A 16500-nucleotide genomic window follows, 5' to 3' on the forward strand; every position below is an offset into this window, starting at 1 on the left:
GTATGGCTTTTCTAGCCATAAGTCTTTGTAAACTCCATGGTGGAATTTGCTGTGAGCAACTGAGGAGCTCCTGATTGTTAAAGTTATCCACCTGGGTTTTTCTGTTGAGAGTGGCACAAAGCAATGTTCTGGGAAGTTCGCTCTTTCTTAGATGCTTAGAATTCTGATGGTATGATTGGTTAGTTTGGCTACACTGCCAGGCTCAAAAGGAGGCCTCCTAGAAGCAGGAGAAGTCTCTCTGATGGCTGGCTGAGAAAGATGTGCTGCTGAGAGAAACACGCTCCTGAGAGACACATGCTGCTGAGAAAGAGACACCAAGAGACATGCACTGCTGGGAGAGAGACTGAGAGAGATGGTTGGCTGAGAGATGGTGGGGTGAGAGAGACTGAGTATTGTTCTTGAACTTGAACTGTAGTCTGGTGCTTCCCTAATAAACCCCACAATCTGTGAGTACTGTGTGGCCACTGCAGGGAATTATTTAACTCAGCAGAGAGGTGGTGGGTGCTACAGGAGGAACATTTGGTGTCAGGATTGGTGGAAAGGCTGGAGGGAGGCAGCATGTCTGGCCTCACGGGAATAGGCCTTGGGCTGCTGAAGGTGATGCTGTCTTCCTCTTGTGGGGTTAGAGGAGGTCAGAAGATGTGGTCTCCCTCCCCCTTTGGCAGTAGGTTTATCTCTGCTTCCATTTTATATAGTGCTTTTCTTTTTGCTTTTCACATCTTCTTAACATATGATGTTTACCTGTATCCTATGTCTCAGAGTAAAGCTTTGATATACAAATTCATGTATATGTATATTCACATATGTTTATTTCATACTTTAAGAACTGTAGAGAAAAACAAGAGAAGCTAAAGGAGAATTGTCTCTTGTAATTTTAATTCCCAAATTGGGTTCTTTGTTAACAAACTCAGCAATTGCCCAGCTTGTAAAAAAAAGATCTATAGTAAGGAAGGTACACAAGAGTTAATGGAAATATTAGTAAATACTATTACATACTCAATCCTGCAATAATAGCAGTAACAGTAGTTTACAAGTGGATACACAGGTAGACATGCAAGCTCAAGAAATATGGGAAGGTAAATGGGACTACACTCACAACTACATATAGGATAGCAAATGATATTTATAAATATATATTTGTGTGAGCTGCAAATATATCCATATATTACCTAAGGCACTTGACTGCTAACCAGAAGGCTGGTGGTTCAAACCCACCAACCACTCCTTGTAAGGAAGATGGGGCAATCTACTTCCATAGTGATACTGCCTCAGAAACCCAAGGAAGGGTCACTATGAGTTGGGTCTGACTCAATGACACATAACAACAACAACTACAACAATAGTGAGCATATAGGAGGCAAAGTTATGAAAAGTTCTTAGCCATAACCAAATACTTTGAGAGAATGAGTCAGTGTCCTTAGGGGCTTAGAATCATACTGTTTAGGGACATTTAGGTCAACTGGCATAACATACTCCACAAAGAAAAGTTCTACATCCTACTTTGGTCTTAAAAAGATCTAAAGTGGCCCTCTAAGATGCAACTATTTGTCCCTTCTGGTCCATCACAAAGAAGAGTGGAGAAAATCAAAGACTCAAGGAAACAAACAATGCAAAGGGATAAGTGACCGCGTGAACCGCAGCCTCTGCAAGCTGGAGGCAGAAGACTTAGGATCTGTCTGGCCACCACTACAGGTCACTCTGATTGGGACACACAATAGGTCTTGGAAAGAGTGGGAGAAAAATTCAGAACAAAATTCAAAATCATAAAAAAAGAGCATATTTCCTGGTCTGATAGGGACTGGTGGAACTCCTGATACCATGACCCTTAGACACCCTTCAGACCTGGCACTGAACCCTCCCCTAGGGATCAGCTTTCAGCTAAACAATAGGCAGGCTTATAAAGTGAAGAACAACACTTGTGAGGAACATAGTCTTCAGAATAATCAACCTAAGAGAACAAAAAGGCAGCATTTTCCAGAAAACAAATCTCAGAAGGCAGGAAGGGGCAGGAAAGAATGAGGAATGGAAATAGGGAACCCAGGGAGGAAGTAAGATGAGTACTGTACATTGAGGGGATTGCAACTAATGTCATGAAACAAAATGTGTATGCATTATTGAACAGACAACTAATGTGCTCTGTAATCTTTCAACAAACCATAAAATAAATAAACAAAGAAAGTTTACTAATGTATAATATAGGACATACTGGTTCCCTAATTCAGCACACGAGTCAGAAGATTCTATGACATATACAAAATTAAAGATATTCTGAGGTGTCCTTACTTAGCCATTCAACTTTAGTATATTGTGACATGGTGAAGTTTGAATTGGTCTGTTGGAGTTGGTTTGGGGATTAGATTATTTTGTATTAGCTGGCCTTCACAAGGGAGCTCTGGTGGCATATTACCTAAGGCATTTGAGTGCTAACCAGAAGGTTGGTGGTTCAAACCCACCAGCCACTACTAGGAAGGAAGATTGGGAATCTACTTCTATAGTGATACCGCCTCAAAAACTCAAGGTTGCTATGAGTCAGATCCAACTCGAGGGCAATGAGTTTGGCTTTTTGGAACCTTCACAAAATGAAAGGCATCACTGAAGTGAAAAATAAATATTGAGAGAAAAATTTTACCAAAGTGAAGGAGTTCATCCTTTTAGGGTTCACAGCTAACTGAACTTACAGAGAGGGCTCTTTTTCATCTTCCTCATCATTTATGTCATCAACCTTTTTGGGAACATTACCCTGATTTCTCTGATCTGCTGTGATTCACGACTCCACACACCCATGTATTTCTTCATTGGGAACCTGTCATTCCTGGATCTCTGGTATTCCTCTGTCTACACCCCGAAGATCCTAGTGACCTGCATCTCTGAGGACAAGAGCATCTCCTTTACTGACTGCCTGGCTCAGCTCTTCTCTGCTGGACTGGCATACAGTGAGTGTTATCATGGCTCCATTCTCTTCATCTGCTCCCTGCCAAGCACTAGCTATGCCCTGTAATGGGGTAAAGTGGTGTCAGTGTTCTACACTGTGGTGATTCCAATGTTAACTCCCTAGATCTACAGCTTAAGAAATAAAGATGTCAAAGATGGTCCTGAAGAAATTGTTAGACAGAGCAAAGTTTTCTTAAGTGAAAATACTTGGTAAGCAATGCCTATTTTTAACAGATTATCTCCGTATCATTATTATCAGCCTGTACTCTTAGAAATAAATTAAAGAAGGACAAACGACAAACACACATTGGGTAATGTAGAAATACGATTTTGCATTTGTATTTTAAGTCATGTAATAATTCCAATGTATTTTTTCAATAAATGAGGTTAGAGCTTTGTTCTAGTTACCTAGTGCCACTCTGACAATAATATACCTCAAATGGGATGGCCTTAACAAAAAGGAGTTTATTCTCTTACAGTTTGGAGGCTTTAAGTCCAATTTCAAAGTGCCAGGCTCTAGGGGCTGGGTGAAAGCCCCTCAACCTTGGGGTCCAGCTCTGCCTCCTGCTTCTGGCCCACTGGAGCTAGAGGTGTTTCTCCACTCAGACAAATGCTGGCTGCTGAGGCTGAGAAGCCCCAAGATTGACAAGTAGAGGGGCACAGTCCGATGTTACCAAACCACACGGCAGCCATTAACTTAAGTCCATTGTAAGTCCCAAGGTCGACAGAGCATGGCAGACTGCTGAACAATGACATGGCTACATGCAGGGTCCAAGCGTGCCATAGGCTAGAGACCATTCCCAAAGCTTCTCCTTATATATAGGAAGCAGACCACATCCCAAAGGCAGCTCCTCAGCTGCTTGTGGTAGATCCCACCATGGAGTTGATTGCCAGTCTCAACCTGGGGGAAAACTATCACCAGTTGCCCAGCCACTCAACCAGGCCCAGCCAAGCTGACACACAAATGTAACTAATACAAGCTTTTAGATAAACTGCTGTATGTCAGCTCAGAACAGAATCTATTAAAGTGTTGGGATTCTGAGAAAGTTAAAAAAAAAAAAGTTGATTTTTATTTCCACTTAAAAGCTCATAATTTGTCTGTGTATAGTTTTAATCTGTACATGGGAATAATGCGCCTGATTATGGAATCATTATCCAGATTAAATTCGCTCACTGCCATTGAGTCAAATCTGACTCATAGTGATCCCCATTGTTTTTCCAAAGTTGTAAATCTTTCCAGAAGCAGACTGTCTCATCTTTCTTTTTGGAGCAGCTGGTAGATTCAGAACAGCTGGTGAGTGTGAACCACCAACCTTTTGGTTCGCAGTCAAATGCTTTAACTACTATGCCACCAGAGCTCCTTTTATTCACATTAGGTGGATTTAATGTCTTCCTTCAAATCATGTTGTCCATGAGTGAGAAAGGCAGGGTGGAAACCCGTAAGTTGCAACTCCAGAGGTCCTAATCCTACTTGTTTGGAGAAAGTGAGTTAGGAAATAGTAAGAAAAACACCAGCTGGAAAACAGCTCTAGGAGTAACTTTTCTTCTTTTTTTTACTTTTCTCATTGTAATTCTTGACTTGTCTTGATATAAAGATAACAGATTTTATTGGTTATAGGCACACATGAGAACAAGCACTTTAGTTAGAGTCACTGTGATCTTTCCACCAAATAAGATTTTTTTCAAACAAGAATTTAAGAATCAACAACAAAGATATAGTAACTATATGAGAGAGGCAGAAACAGAGATGAAGGGAGAGACAGAAAGAGAGAGCAAGAAAGAGAGAGAGGAAGGAAGAGCACAAAAAGTGTTAAATCTAAAGGAATAATTAGAGTGGAAATCTTTATTGGGAGTAGTGATTAATAACCATTAAGCCAAAATCGAACCAAACCTGTCACCATCAACTTGATTCCAATTCACAGGGACCCATAGAACAGACTAGAACTGCCCTATAGGTTTCCCATGGTTGTCAAGCGTTATGGGAGCACACTGCCACGTATTTCTCCCCTGGAGCAGCTGGTGGGTTCTTCAAACTACTGGCCTTCCAGTTAAGGACCAAGTGCTTTACCCACTGTACCACCAGGGCTCTTAATAATCATTGTTGTTGTTGTTGTTATGTGCTGTCGAGTCAGACCCGACTCATAGTCACCCCTCCTTGGGTTTCAAGGCAGTATCACTATGGAAGTAGATTGCTCCATCTTCCTTCTGAGGAATGGCTGGTGGGTTTGAACCACCAGCCTTCTGGTTAGTAGCCAAGTGCCTTAGCCACTATGCTACCAGAGCTCCCTAATAACCATTAAGTTTATATAAATGTTTGTAATTGTTTTCTTGATCAATTTTATGTATGGTGAATTTATAATTAATAATAGAGAATATTTCCTTGTGATGCATGCATTTCTTAATTGTAATGGTATTATTACATATAAGACATGAGGTTGTAGCAGCATAAAAAGGCTGTATTTGTTTTCAAGAATGTGTTGTATTTCGCTGGAGAAAGACGTGGAAGGGTTGCCAGGGCAAAAGAAACAAGAAACAAAATGATGGACAATATGATATATTCTAGAAAATCTAATTAGTATAACTTGGATAACTTTGATTATTAAACATTTTTGGTGTTTATATTCTGGCTTAGATCATATAGAAAATAGTTAACTTTTAATTTCACTGAAATGCTCATTTCATCATATCCTAATGAAAATATTGTCTCTAAGTTGCAAATGAGATCTAATTGAATCTTTAGGGACTGAAGTAAATATTTCTGAGCTGCTGTGTAGAAGAAGTCCCAAAGGACTGTTGAGGAAATGCATTTATTGTGTGTAACTAAGGCAAGTGAAAGCACCAGAGAGGAGAAAGTGTCATTTCCAGGAATCAACTTTGTCAACAAGGGTAAGACCTGGGTCAGAGGCGGCTAAATGGTTTGATCAGCCTGTGACCTCAGCTGCTATTGGAATAAGCTGGAGAGTCCGGGTTGATCTTCAAAGAACCTGTGCACCGAACACCTATGTGCACACACCCACCCACACCCACACGTACCCACACACACATTCCCTTCTAAATAGATTCCATCCAGTGATATATCTGCCTTCATCTAGAACTGGAAGTTCAGTCTGGTTGTTGTCGTGGATAGTCACTGGGTGGCGCAAAGTTTAACACGCTCAGCTGCTGATTGAAAGGTGGATGATTTAAGCCCATCTAGAGACACCTTGGAATAAAGCCCTGTTGATCAACTTGGGAAAAATCTGATTCTGGGGCATGCTTGGCATGAAACAGTGAGAAACAATGAGAGAGCCCACTCTGAGAACAGGAGCCAGGTGGTGAGAGTTAGGAGATGATGAGACATAGGTAATGAAGGGTCAGTTTCTGGGGAACTTTTAGGTTATTTTATGGATTTGACTTTAATTTAGAATAAAGTGGGAACCTTAAAGTACAGGAGTGACTTGACTTGCCTTTTTTTTTTTTTTCAAGGTCCACACTGGCTGCTGTATTGAGAATAGGCTGTAGGGTACAAGAGTGTAGATCAGTCAGGAAGGTATTGTGATACTCTTGGCAAAAGATAGTAGTGGTTTAGACTAGGGTGGTAGTCGTGGAGGCAGTCAGAAATGGTCAGATTCGGAAAATGTTTTGAAGGTAGGTACACCACAATTTCCCAGAAGATTGAAGAGGAGGTAAGAGAGAATGACAGTAGGATAACTCTGAATTTCTGTCTTGAGGAACTGGAAAAGAAGAATTTTATTAACTGATATGGAGAATGAATGACCTTTAGGAGTTTAGTTTCAAACATGCTAAATTTGGAAGATGGGGTAATCTACTTCCATAGTGATACTGCCTCGGAAACCCAAGAAGGGTTCACTATGAGTTGTGTCTGACTCAACGGCACATAACAACAACAACAACAACAAAATTTGATATATGAACTCTGATGGTATTGTGATTAGAGAAAGCATTGTGCTGCTAACCAAAAGGTTGGCAATTTGAATCCACCAGGCACTTCACCAGAGACAAATGGGGCAGTCTGCTTCCATAAAGATTTACAGCCCTGAAAACCATTTTGGGCAGTTCTACTCTGTCCCATAAGGTGACTATGAGTAGGAGTTGCTTTGATGGCATGTTTTTTTGTTTTGTTTTGTTTTTAAGTTTGAGCTATCCTTTATTAAAAGGATCATGTGCGATTATAAAATGTTAATGATGACAAGAAATGTAAACATCTTCTAGTTGTGAAATTTTTAATTGAGAATTATGAGCAGGAACTCCATGGCTAGAATTTTGGGGGTATCTGAATCCTTTAAAATGTGGTGTGATTACACATATATACTTTTTTTGGTTTTGTTTTTTGGTGGTAGGGTGGGGAAGAAACACAGTTTTTTGTTAGGTTCTCAAACAGATCCAGGATTTCAGAAAATTAAGAGCCACTAATTATTTGCAGATTAGTAATTTAGGAATACAGGCATTAGAGAACACATACAAGAATACAATTCTGAGTTTTAGTGAAAGAAGAAAAAATGAAAATTTTGAAGTGAAAACGGGAGTGATGTTGTCCACTCTATCCCTCTTTTCAACCAAATGTGATACTGTCCTATGCACACAAAGAAAGATGTGTACAAAGACTCTTAATCTGCCCTAGTATATTGTGTTGCTGCATCTGTGATGTGGTTCTGTGATGTGGTTGTGTGTTCTTATCTTTATGATGCATTCTGCTCTAGTATACTGTGTTGCTGCATCTGTGATGTGGTTCCGTGATGTGATTGTGTATTCTTATCTTTATGATGCATTCTACAAGAAAGGCTAACAAATTGGAATCAGAAAGTTGACAATGAAAAAAGGATCAACCAATTTTTCATATGGGTGAATAGTGTTCCAAAGAAGAGAGGTAACATTCTTAAAATAATGTAGGTAATAGTGCCTGGGCTGGGTCCAATCACAACTCTTCAATCCTATGGACTTTGTACTTCTAAGCCTGCCACTCCTTTGTCAAATTACATAAGAATAGGTGACAACATATTAAACTTCATGAGTTTTAGAAGACTATGAATGACACTACCCTTTTGGCTTATAATGATTGTTTGTAGAATGTTTTCCTTATTTTTATTTCTCCAGCTGAGCTTTTATTAATGTCAGGAGTTATGCCACTCACTCAGAATAAAAGTATCTGCTGTTTGTTAAACATGTTCGATGTCAGATACTGGGCTACGCATTTTACTGGTTGTTGTTGTTGTTATTTGCCATCGAGTCAGCCCCGACTCATAGCGACCCCTCCGTAGGTTTCCGAGGCAGTATCACTATGGAAGTAGATTGCTCGATATATCACTAATATATGTTATTACATAAGTTTCTTTTTTACCTTTTTTAGATGTGAAGAAACAGAGGGGTTGTTAGGAGAGATACCCAAGATTACAGTTACTAAGTGCTGAAATGAAAATTTGAACTCAGGTGCCATTTAAACTATGCAGTTGTGTCTATACCAGACCTGTCTGCTCTCAACTACTCTTGTTTCAGTAGTTAGCTCTTGGTCAGCTGTTAGCTCATTTGGTGCTTGGTGATCTAGAATGACCCTGCCCATATGTCTGGTGGCTAGGTTGCTATTAGAGAACAGCCCTTCCCTGACAGATGTCAACATCACTCACTCACTCATTTACTCACTGCTGCAGAATCGGATCCGACTCATAGCAACCCTTGATAGTGCAGTGCCTAAGGCACTTGACTGCTAATCAGAAGGCTGGAGGTTCAAACCCACCAGCCACTCCTCAGAAGGAAGATGGGGCAATCTACTTCCATAGGAGGGGTTGCTATGAGTCGGTCCGACTAGATGGCACATAACAACAACAACAACAATCACTAAGGAAGTAGATTGCCCAATCTCAGAGCAATAACCCTTGTGGATGTCTCATTATCCAGCAAGCTAATCTAGGATTATTTACATGGTGATGGCAGGATTCCAAAGAGAAGTATCAAAGCCTCTTGACACCCAGGCTTGGAATGCATAGGGCACTGCATATGCTGCATCCTATTGGCCAAAGTTAGCCACAGGCCACTCACATTATAGAGACGCAGAAATATTCTCCACTCTTAACATCAGTGTGTAGAAAGAATTGTGGCCACTTTTTTTTTTTTTACAGGGGAGAAGGGGTAAATATATAATATAGATTATTGGTTTGTTGCTTAGTTTACCAAGTTTGTTACTTGGTGCTAGTTAATGTGATGATTGTTGCCAAGGGGGCAAGGAGGCCGCATCTTCTGACCTCGTTTAACCCCACAAGAGGAAGACAGAATCACCATCAGTAGCCCCAGGCCTATTCCTGCGAGACCAGACATGCTGCCTCCTCCAGCCCTTTCACCAGCCCTGACACCAACCATTCCTCCCACAGCACCCACCACCTCTTTGCTGGGTTTCGATAATTTGCTTCAGTGGCCACACAGAATTTACAGATTATGGGATTTATTAGGGAAGCAAAAGGCTACAATTCAAGTTCAGAAATGCACCCAGTCTCTCCCAGCCAGCTGTCTCACTTAACAGCCAGTAGTCTCTCTCTCAGCAGCATGTGTCTCTCGCATCTCTCTCTCAGCAATGCATGTCTCTCATGTCTCTCAACTGGCAGTGAAGAGATTTTTTCGGCCTCTAGGAGGGCTCCTTTTGAACCTGGCAGAGTGGCCAAACTAACCAATCCCAACATGAGAATTCTATATACTTGAGAGAGAACGAATTTCCAAAAAAATTACTTTGTGCTGCTCCCAACAGAAATACCTCAGGTGGATAACTTTAACAATCAGGAGCTACTCAGTTACTCATGGCAAATTCCACCATGGAGTTTACAAAGACTTATGGCTAGAAAAGCCACACTGTGTAATTTGCTATGCTGTGATTATGATATAATTATATTGTACACAAAAATGAGAATGTTGATATACCATTGAGTCTTCTAATGGAATGCTCTAAACTTTTTATCAAATTTATTTATCTATTTTTTCCAAGACTTTGTATTTACTTGTGTAAAAATAGAGGTGGTGTGTTTTTATTATCAGTACATATTTTGAGTGAATCTTGTCTTTAAGACTTCCCCAGAACTTTTAGGATAAATTACTATGTAAATATAAAGTCCTGTTTGGAAGGAGTCTGAGATTGTTAGTCAGTCCTGTCTACAAGAATAAGGTCAGTTTATATAATCCCTAGGAATTCTATCCAGGACTTTTTAATGTCTCCCTTTTCTGCCTTTAGCTTCATAAGACCTATCTTCAGGTGATAGAATAAATATTTCAGAAGTTTCCAGTTAACAGGAAATCTTTATTCCCCTTCAATCTATTCTGTGTTGTGCAACCAGAGTGGACTTTGTGGATATAAATCTGATCATATTACTTAATGTCATTGGCTTCCATCTGTGCTGGTTTGAAGTCCAAAATCCTTCATATGACTTCCCATAAGCTTTGTGATTTGATGAGTCTTATATGTCATTTACTAGCACCTTTTTCCACCCCATTTTATTTAACCTTTTTCCATTTCTTGACCTTCCAGACTCTCTTCCATGTGAGGGCTCAGATATATGCTCTTTCTTCTTATGGACCAGCTCTCTCTCTTTCTCTCTTTACTCCTGCAAAGGATAGCCATCTAGCTCAATGCTTTTCAATTTCAGAGGGTCTCATTAAAATATTCTTATTTCTGGAAGATTTTTTGAGCAGTAGACCAGAAAATACATTTTATCAGTTATTTCCCTCTTAAGAGACAAAACATGGAGTATAGTGATGGCTACACCTAGATTTTTTTATTTTTATCTAAATATATTGTATTAACATGTGTTTAATAAGTCCTAGATATGATTCTTTGTATAAACAAGTGATGATGTAGCAGAGGAAATTTAGAACATCCTTGAAATTGTGACCATAATACACCATTTGATACATCAAAAATATATTAATCACATTCCAGACAAGATAAGTTTAAGCAGATACAGAAAAAAAAATTTGGATTTACAAATGGGTGATAACAGTGTATATATTTACCAGTGAGGATTGTAGTAGGAATGAGATTACTATGGGGAATTAGATGGTGGGAGTATTCTAGTTCTGTTGAACACCTGAATGAATAAAGAAAAATAGTGAGAGAGAATTTTTGGAAGACAGGTTAAGTCAGCTTTTGGAGATCCCCAAGCGTAGGACTAAAGTATCTGTATGGGATAATGAGTATAGATCCATTATGTACTAATCATTAGAGAAATGGAATATTTTTCAGGTCTCAAAGATTTTTTTTTTTTTTTTTTCCACAGTGTCATGAATCAAGCCATGTCTTCTCTGGACATCATTGGCCGCATTTAAAAATCAGCACACTCACGCCTCACCCCCTAACAAACAAGAGCAGTAGAACTTAGTCCAGCGTGCCTGAGTTTACATTCTAGTTACAATACTGAGTAGGGATTAATCCAAAGGTAAATGTTTAGACATTGAAATAATCCACAATCTTCTCTTAGTTTCAGGTTGCTCTCACAGCTATTGGAGCCAGAGGGAAACCAACTGGCTACTGGGATATTAACCCTAATTCAATAATGTTTTTACTGAAATGCCTTAAATTTTACTTCTTACATCAGAAGAATACCTAAGTGACTATTTTTTCTCATAATCTTAACCAGACTTTCACCTCTGTGGATATGGAAGTGGGAAATCGCACCATCCTGACTGAATTCATCTTGATGGGGTTCTCAGCAGATCCCCAGTTGCAGATGATTCTATTTGGAGTATTTCTGATGATCTATTTGATAACCCTGTCAGGGAACATGGCCCTGATTATCTTAATTCGGATTGATTCCCGTCTGCACACACCAATGTACTTTTTCATTGGCAATCTGGCTTTCTTAGATTTCTGGTACACCTCTGTGTATACTCCCAAAATCCTGGTTAATTGTGTGTCAGCAGATAAACATATTTCATTGGCTGGCTGTGGGGCCCAGTTCTTCTTTTCCTGTGTTGTAGCCTACACTGAATGCTATCTCCTAGCAGCCATGTCTTATGACCGATACGTGGCAGTTTGTAAGCCTTTACTCTATTCAGGTCTCATGTCCAACTCTCTGTGTACTGGGCTTGTTGCTGGTTCCTACATTGGAGGGCTCTTGAATGCCATAGCCCATACTGCCAACACTTTCCGCCTGAATTTCTGTGGTGACAATATCATTGACCACTTCTTCTGTGATGTGCTACCATTGGTAAAAATGTCCTGTACTGACACACAGGCCTATGAAAAAGTGCTCCTGGGTCTGGTGAGCTTCACGGTCCTCTCCAGCATTCTTGCCATCCTGCTTTCCTATTCTCACATCCTCCTGGCTATCCTGAGGATCCGCTCAGCCTCAGGAAGGCGCAAAGCCTTCTCTACCTGTGCTTCCCACATGATCTCCGTCATGCTCTTCTATGGATCCTTGCTCTTCATATATTCAAGACCTAGTTCCACGTACTCTCTGGAGAGAGACAAAGTGGCTGCCATGTTCTACACCATAGTGAACCCATTGCTCAACCCTCTCATCTACAGCGTGAGGAACAAAGATGTCAAAGAGGCTTTCAGGAAGGCAATGCAGACTGTACGACCACAAGGATGAAGGTCATCATTTGTCTTTTTAATGAGCACTCTTATTGTGTTTTCCAAATAATTGGCTTACAAATATGTTTGTAAACAGTGCTTTATTTCAATTAAATTCCACAAGTTGGACTTTTGGAAAGGCTAAGTATTATTTAATTTTCATTATTATGTTGCTGTTATGGAAAATATTTTAACTATAATATTGGGTTGTTTGATGTTCTGAAAGATTTACCATTGCCTCTTGCCATTGCTAAGCTTTTTATAAAATTCTTCCTTTTGATGATGTCTTGGAATGAGAAAAAATGAATTGAGTAAATTTTGTATATATTGTGTGACTTTGAAGCTTGGCTAACAAACTATTGGGTGAAGAGAAGGTGTGAAATTGCTCAACTACTGGACGTTTGCTCAAAATTTTGCAAACATTGTTAGTGAAGTCTTTTCTCCAAATTCCTTCATAAAGTAATGACTATATAGGAAATACCTCTGTAAACTTGAGCCTTATACGTTAAAAAAACAGGAGGCAAAGTGCTTAGGAGTTGTTACATTACATTAAAAACAAAAACAAAAACAAAAACAAAAAAAAACAGAAAAGGATTCTAAGTCCTTGGAGAAAGAAGTCCCTTTAGAATTCTCTGTCACCTTAAACAGAATGATTTCTCCATCATATAGTGTGTACTCCCAGTATGTCCATCATGTCACACCACCCTTTAAACCCATATGCCCTTACTAAGAGAAAATAACAGCCTGGAGTAGAACAAAATGAACACAAGCAGCAAAAAAAGAAAAAAAAAAAAAAGGGACCAAGGAACTTCCACTATATTCTAGACTCCTTGTTTTCTTCTAGGAGAAAACTTCTACTAGGAGGGAAATTTATAGCTCAATATCAGACATTTAGTATGTATTTTATTCAATCCTTTCTAGGCCACTGCAAAGTAAAAATGATTAGTTACATTTTACAAATGACAAGCTTGAAGCTCAGAAGTTAGACCTTTGCTGCTGAAAGATTTTAACTATTGCTGGAAGGAGGATCTTTACCAAATGCATCTAAATTAAAATTTTAGGAAATATAATTAGAGCCAGTTCACTCTTTGCATTGTTTTAGCATTTCTAATCTTTCCTTTCACTTGTACTTATTTTATAATGCATCACGGCCCACTCTATTTTCATCACAAAATTCTTAGCTCTCTGATTTCTTCTATCAAAGCCCTGGGTATATTTGACAAGGATTTGAGGTGTATTCCACAAATTTCAAATATCCACATAACATTTTCTTCACATTTTCATAATAATTATCATGTAGGGGGAAAAAAAAGGTGGGTCAATCTTAGGAGAGATACCCATGTAACAATTAATCCTTTGGGATCTCAGAAAAAACACATGCTTTGTTTGTTTTGCTTTAAACCAATATGTTACTTGTTTTTTTAAATAAACTAATATTAATGTTAAACTGTTTCTTCTTTTTAAAATTTTATTGTGATTTGAGTGAAAGTTTACAGATCAAATTCATCTTGCATACAGCAGTTCACATATGCTTTGTCTTTTGACGTTGACTACAATGTCCCACAATGCAATAGCTTTCCCCCTACTTCCTCCCCATAGCCACCTCCTCCTTGTGTCCTTCCTTCCCATATACTTCTGCCCCCTGAGCTATCTCCCTGTGCATGTACAGACCTTCTTTTCTCCCATGATTGATCTCTCTAAGGAGTGTATCTACCTAATATAAATATTCACCTCATATGCCTGTCTTTTGTTTGGCTGGATACCACAGGAGTGGGTTCAATTCCAGACCTGAAGGGCAGGTAGGGGCCATAATCTCAGGAGTTCCACCAGGCTTTATAAATTGATTCTTCTTTGTTTCACACTAAATCAAGATACATCTTTTTAAAAACTTTATTAATATTAAATTGGATCTATATTCTATAGTGGGCACACAAACAGTCAAGTTCTCAGCAGCCAAAATATTGTAGATAGTGTCTCACCCATAGGTGTCTCGACTCTGGAAAGGTCATAGCCATCGAAAATCCTATGGAGTTCCACTGGGCTACATATAGGATCACCATGAGTCAGATTCTACCCCTTTTAATGATCATTCTAGTATGATCATTAAAACAAATCAAAGAATCTAAAACAAAGAAATAAATCTTTCTCAATGATTTTTTTTTTTTTTTTAATAAAAAATAGATTCCTTTTTTCAAATGCTAGTTCCCAAGCCTTCCTTCTGAACTATCTCATTATCATTTGGCAGTGATTTGATACATTTATGTCAATTTGGACTTCTGGCTGTGTTAATTTGATGTGTTTTTTCAAAGCATCTTTCACATCTTTATTCCTCAGACTGTAGAACATGAGATTCAACATGGGGAAGACCACAGTATAAAAAGTTGATACCATTTTGTCCCTGTCAAGGGAATAGCTGGAGCTTGGATGAGAGTAGATGCAGAGAACGGAGCCATAGTATAAGGTGACAGAGATCAAGTGGAAGGAGCAGGAAGAGAAGGCTTTGAGGCGGCCCTGAGTGGAACGGATCTTCAAGATGGCGGCAATGATGGAGAGATAGGAGCCCAGTATGAGCACAGTGGGGGTGATGACATTGGAGGTCAGGAGGAAGTACAGCACAGCTTGATAGCTCTCTTTCACATCACATGCCAACTTCACCAGAGGTGGGACATCACAGAAATCAATGACACTGTCACCACAAAAATCCAATGTGAATGTGTTGCTGGTGAGTATTATTGCATTGACAAAACCTCTGGTACAGGAATAAATAAATGCATAGTCTTTTTGACATGACTTAAGCATATACCAAGGGGTTGGAGATGATCACATAGTAGTCATAAGTCATGGTGACCAATAAGTAACTCTCACTACATGACAGAGAAGAACTGAGCTACACAGTTGGCAGAGGAGATGCTTTTGTCCTCAGTGATATAGATCACCAGGATTTTTGGGATGTAGAGAGAGGAATACTAGAGAACCAGGATGACAGGTTACCAATGTAGAAATACATGGGCTTGTAGAGTCTGGAGTGATTACAGATCAACACTATGAGTGTGGTATTTCTCATTATGGTCACAGAGTACTCACCAATGAATACCCAAAATAACATCAACTTCATCACAGGGTCTGTTGTGAAGTCTACCAGGATGAACTCAGTCACAGTGTGATTGTCATTCTTCTTTGTTAAAGGACACATCACCCACAAATGAAGTATAAACCAAACCTGGTGCTGTTGAGTCAATTCTATTGATCATGACCCCTACAGGACAGAGTAGAACTGCCCCATAGGGTTTCCAAGGCTGTAAATCTGTACTGAGCAGACTGCCTCATCTTTGTCCTGTGGAGTGACTGGAGGGTTTGACTGCCAACCTTTTAGTTAACAACCAAATGTTTTGACCTGTATGCTATTGAGATTACATAGATGTGTAAAATTATGTTTAAATTTATTTTAAATTAATGGAAAGTCAACCTTCTCTGCTATTCATGCTAAAACTTTGGAAACATCTTGAATCATATTTATTTCACACATCTCACATTCAATCCTTCCACATATCATGTTGATTCTACCTATAGGATCTATTCATATTGACTTATTCTTATTGGTTGTCCTCTGTAAGTAACTTTTTTTTAAAATTTTTTTCTGTGCTGCTTTCAGGATTCTTTCTTTGTCTTTGGTCTTGGTGAGTTTGATGATGACATGTCTTGATTTTCTTTTGGGGTCTATCCTGTTTGGAGTTTGTTGGACTTCCTGAATTGACATATTCTCATCTTTGATCATATCAAGGAAGTTCTCTTCCAACAAATCTTGGGCAACTTTCTCAGTGGTTTAATTTGTCTCTTCTGTTCTGGAATTCCAATGACATGTAAGTTATTCCTTTTGGTGGCATTCCACATGAACCTTAGGCTTTCTCAATTTTGTTTTGATCTTTTCTCTGATTGATACTTTTCAAAAAAGGTATTTAGGGGTTTGTCTTCAATCTCATTAATTCTGTCTTCCATTGCATCAATTCTACTCCTTTGCC

At 39.1% G+C, this 16500-nt stretch overlaps 1 protein-coding gene and 1 pseudogene across 1 annotated transcript; one reads left to right on the top strand and one right to left on the bottom strand.

Annotated features, from left to right (window-relative positions):
- The first annotated feature begins 11543 nt into the window (after positions 1-11543).
- On the top strand, positions 11544-12500 carry LOC103208239 (olfactory receptor 9G4-like). Its single transcript, XM_007953912.2, has one exon. It carries the CDS (start codon positions 11562-11564, stop codon positions 12498-12500), a length of 939 nt encoding a protein of 312 aa, XP_007952103.1. The 5' UTR covers positions 11544-11561.
- Positions 12501-14704: 2204 nt separating this feature from the next.
- On the bottom strand, positions 14705-15674 carry LOC103208240 (annotated as a pseudogene).
- Between the last annotated feature and the right edge of the window lie 826 nt (positions 15675-16500).

The sequence above is a fragment of the Orycteropus afer genome, unplaced genomic scaffold, assembly GCF_000298275.1.
Source record: "Orycteropus afer afer isolate SDZICR_OR568_19922 unplaced genomic scaffold, OryAfe1.0 scaffold00419, whole genome shotgun sequence".
In the NCBI taxonomy this organism is placed as follows: Eukaryota; Metazoa; Chordata; class Mammalia; order Tubulidentata; family Orycteropodidae; genus Orycteropus; species Orycteropus afer.

What these genes read in the sequence shown, in the direction of transcription:
- LOC103208239 (XM_007953912.2), top strand. Translation starts at nt 11,562, where the DNA reads ATGGAAGTGGGAAATCGCACCATCCTGACTGAATTCATCTTGATGGGG.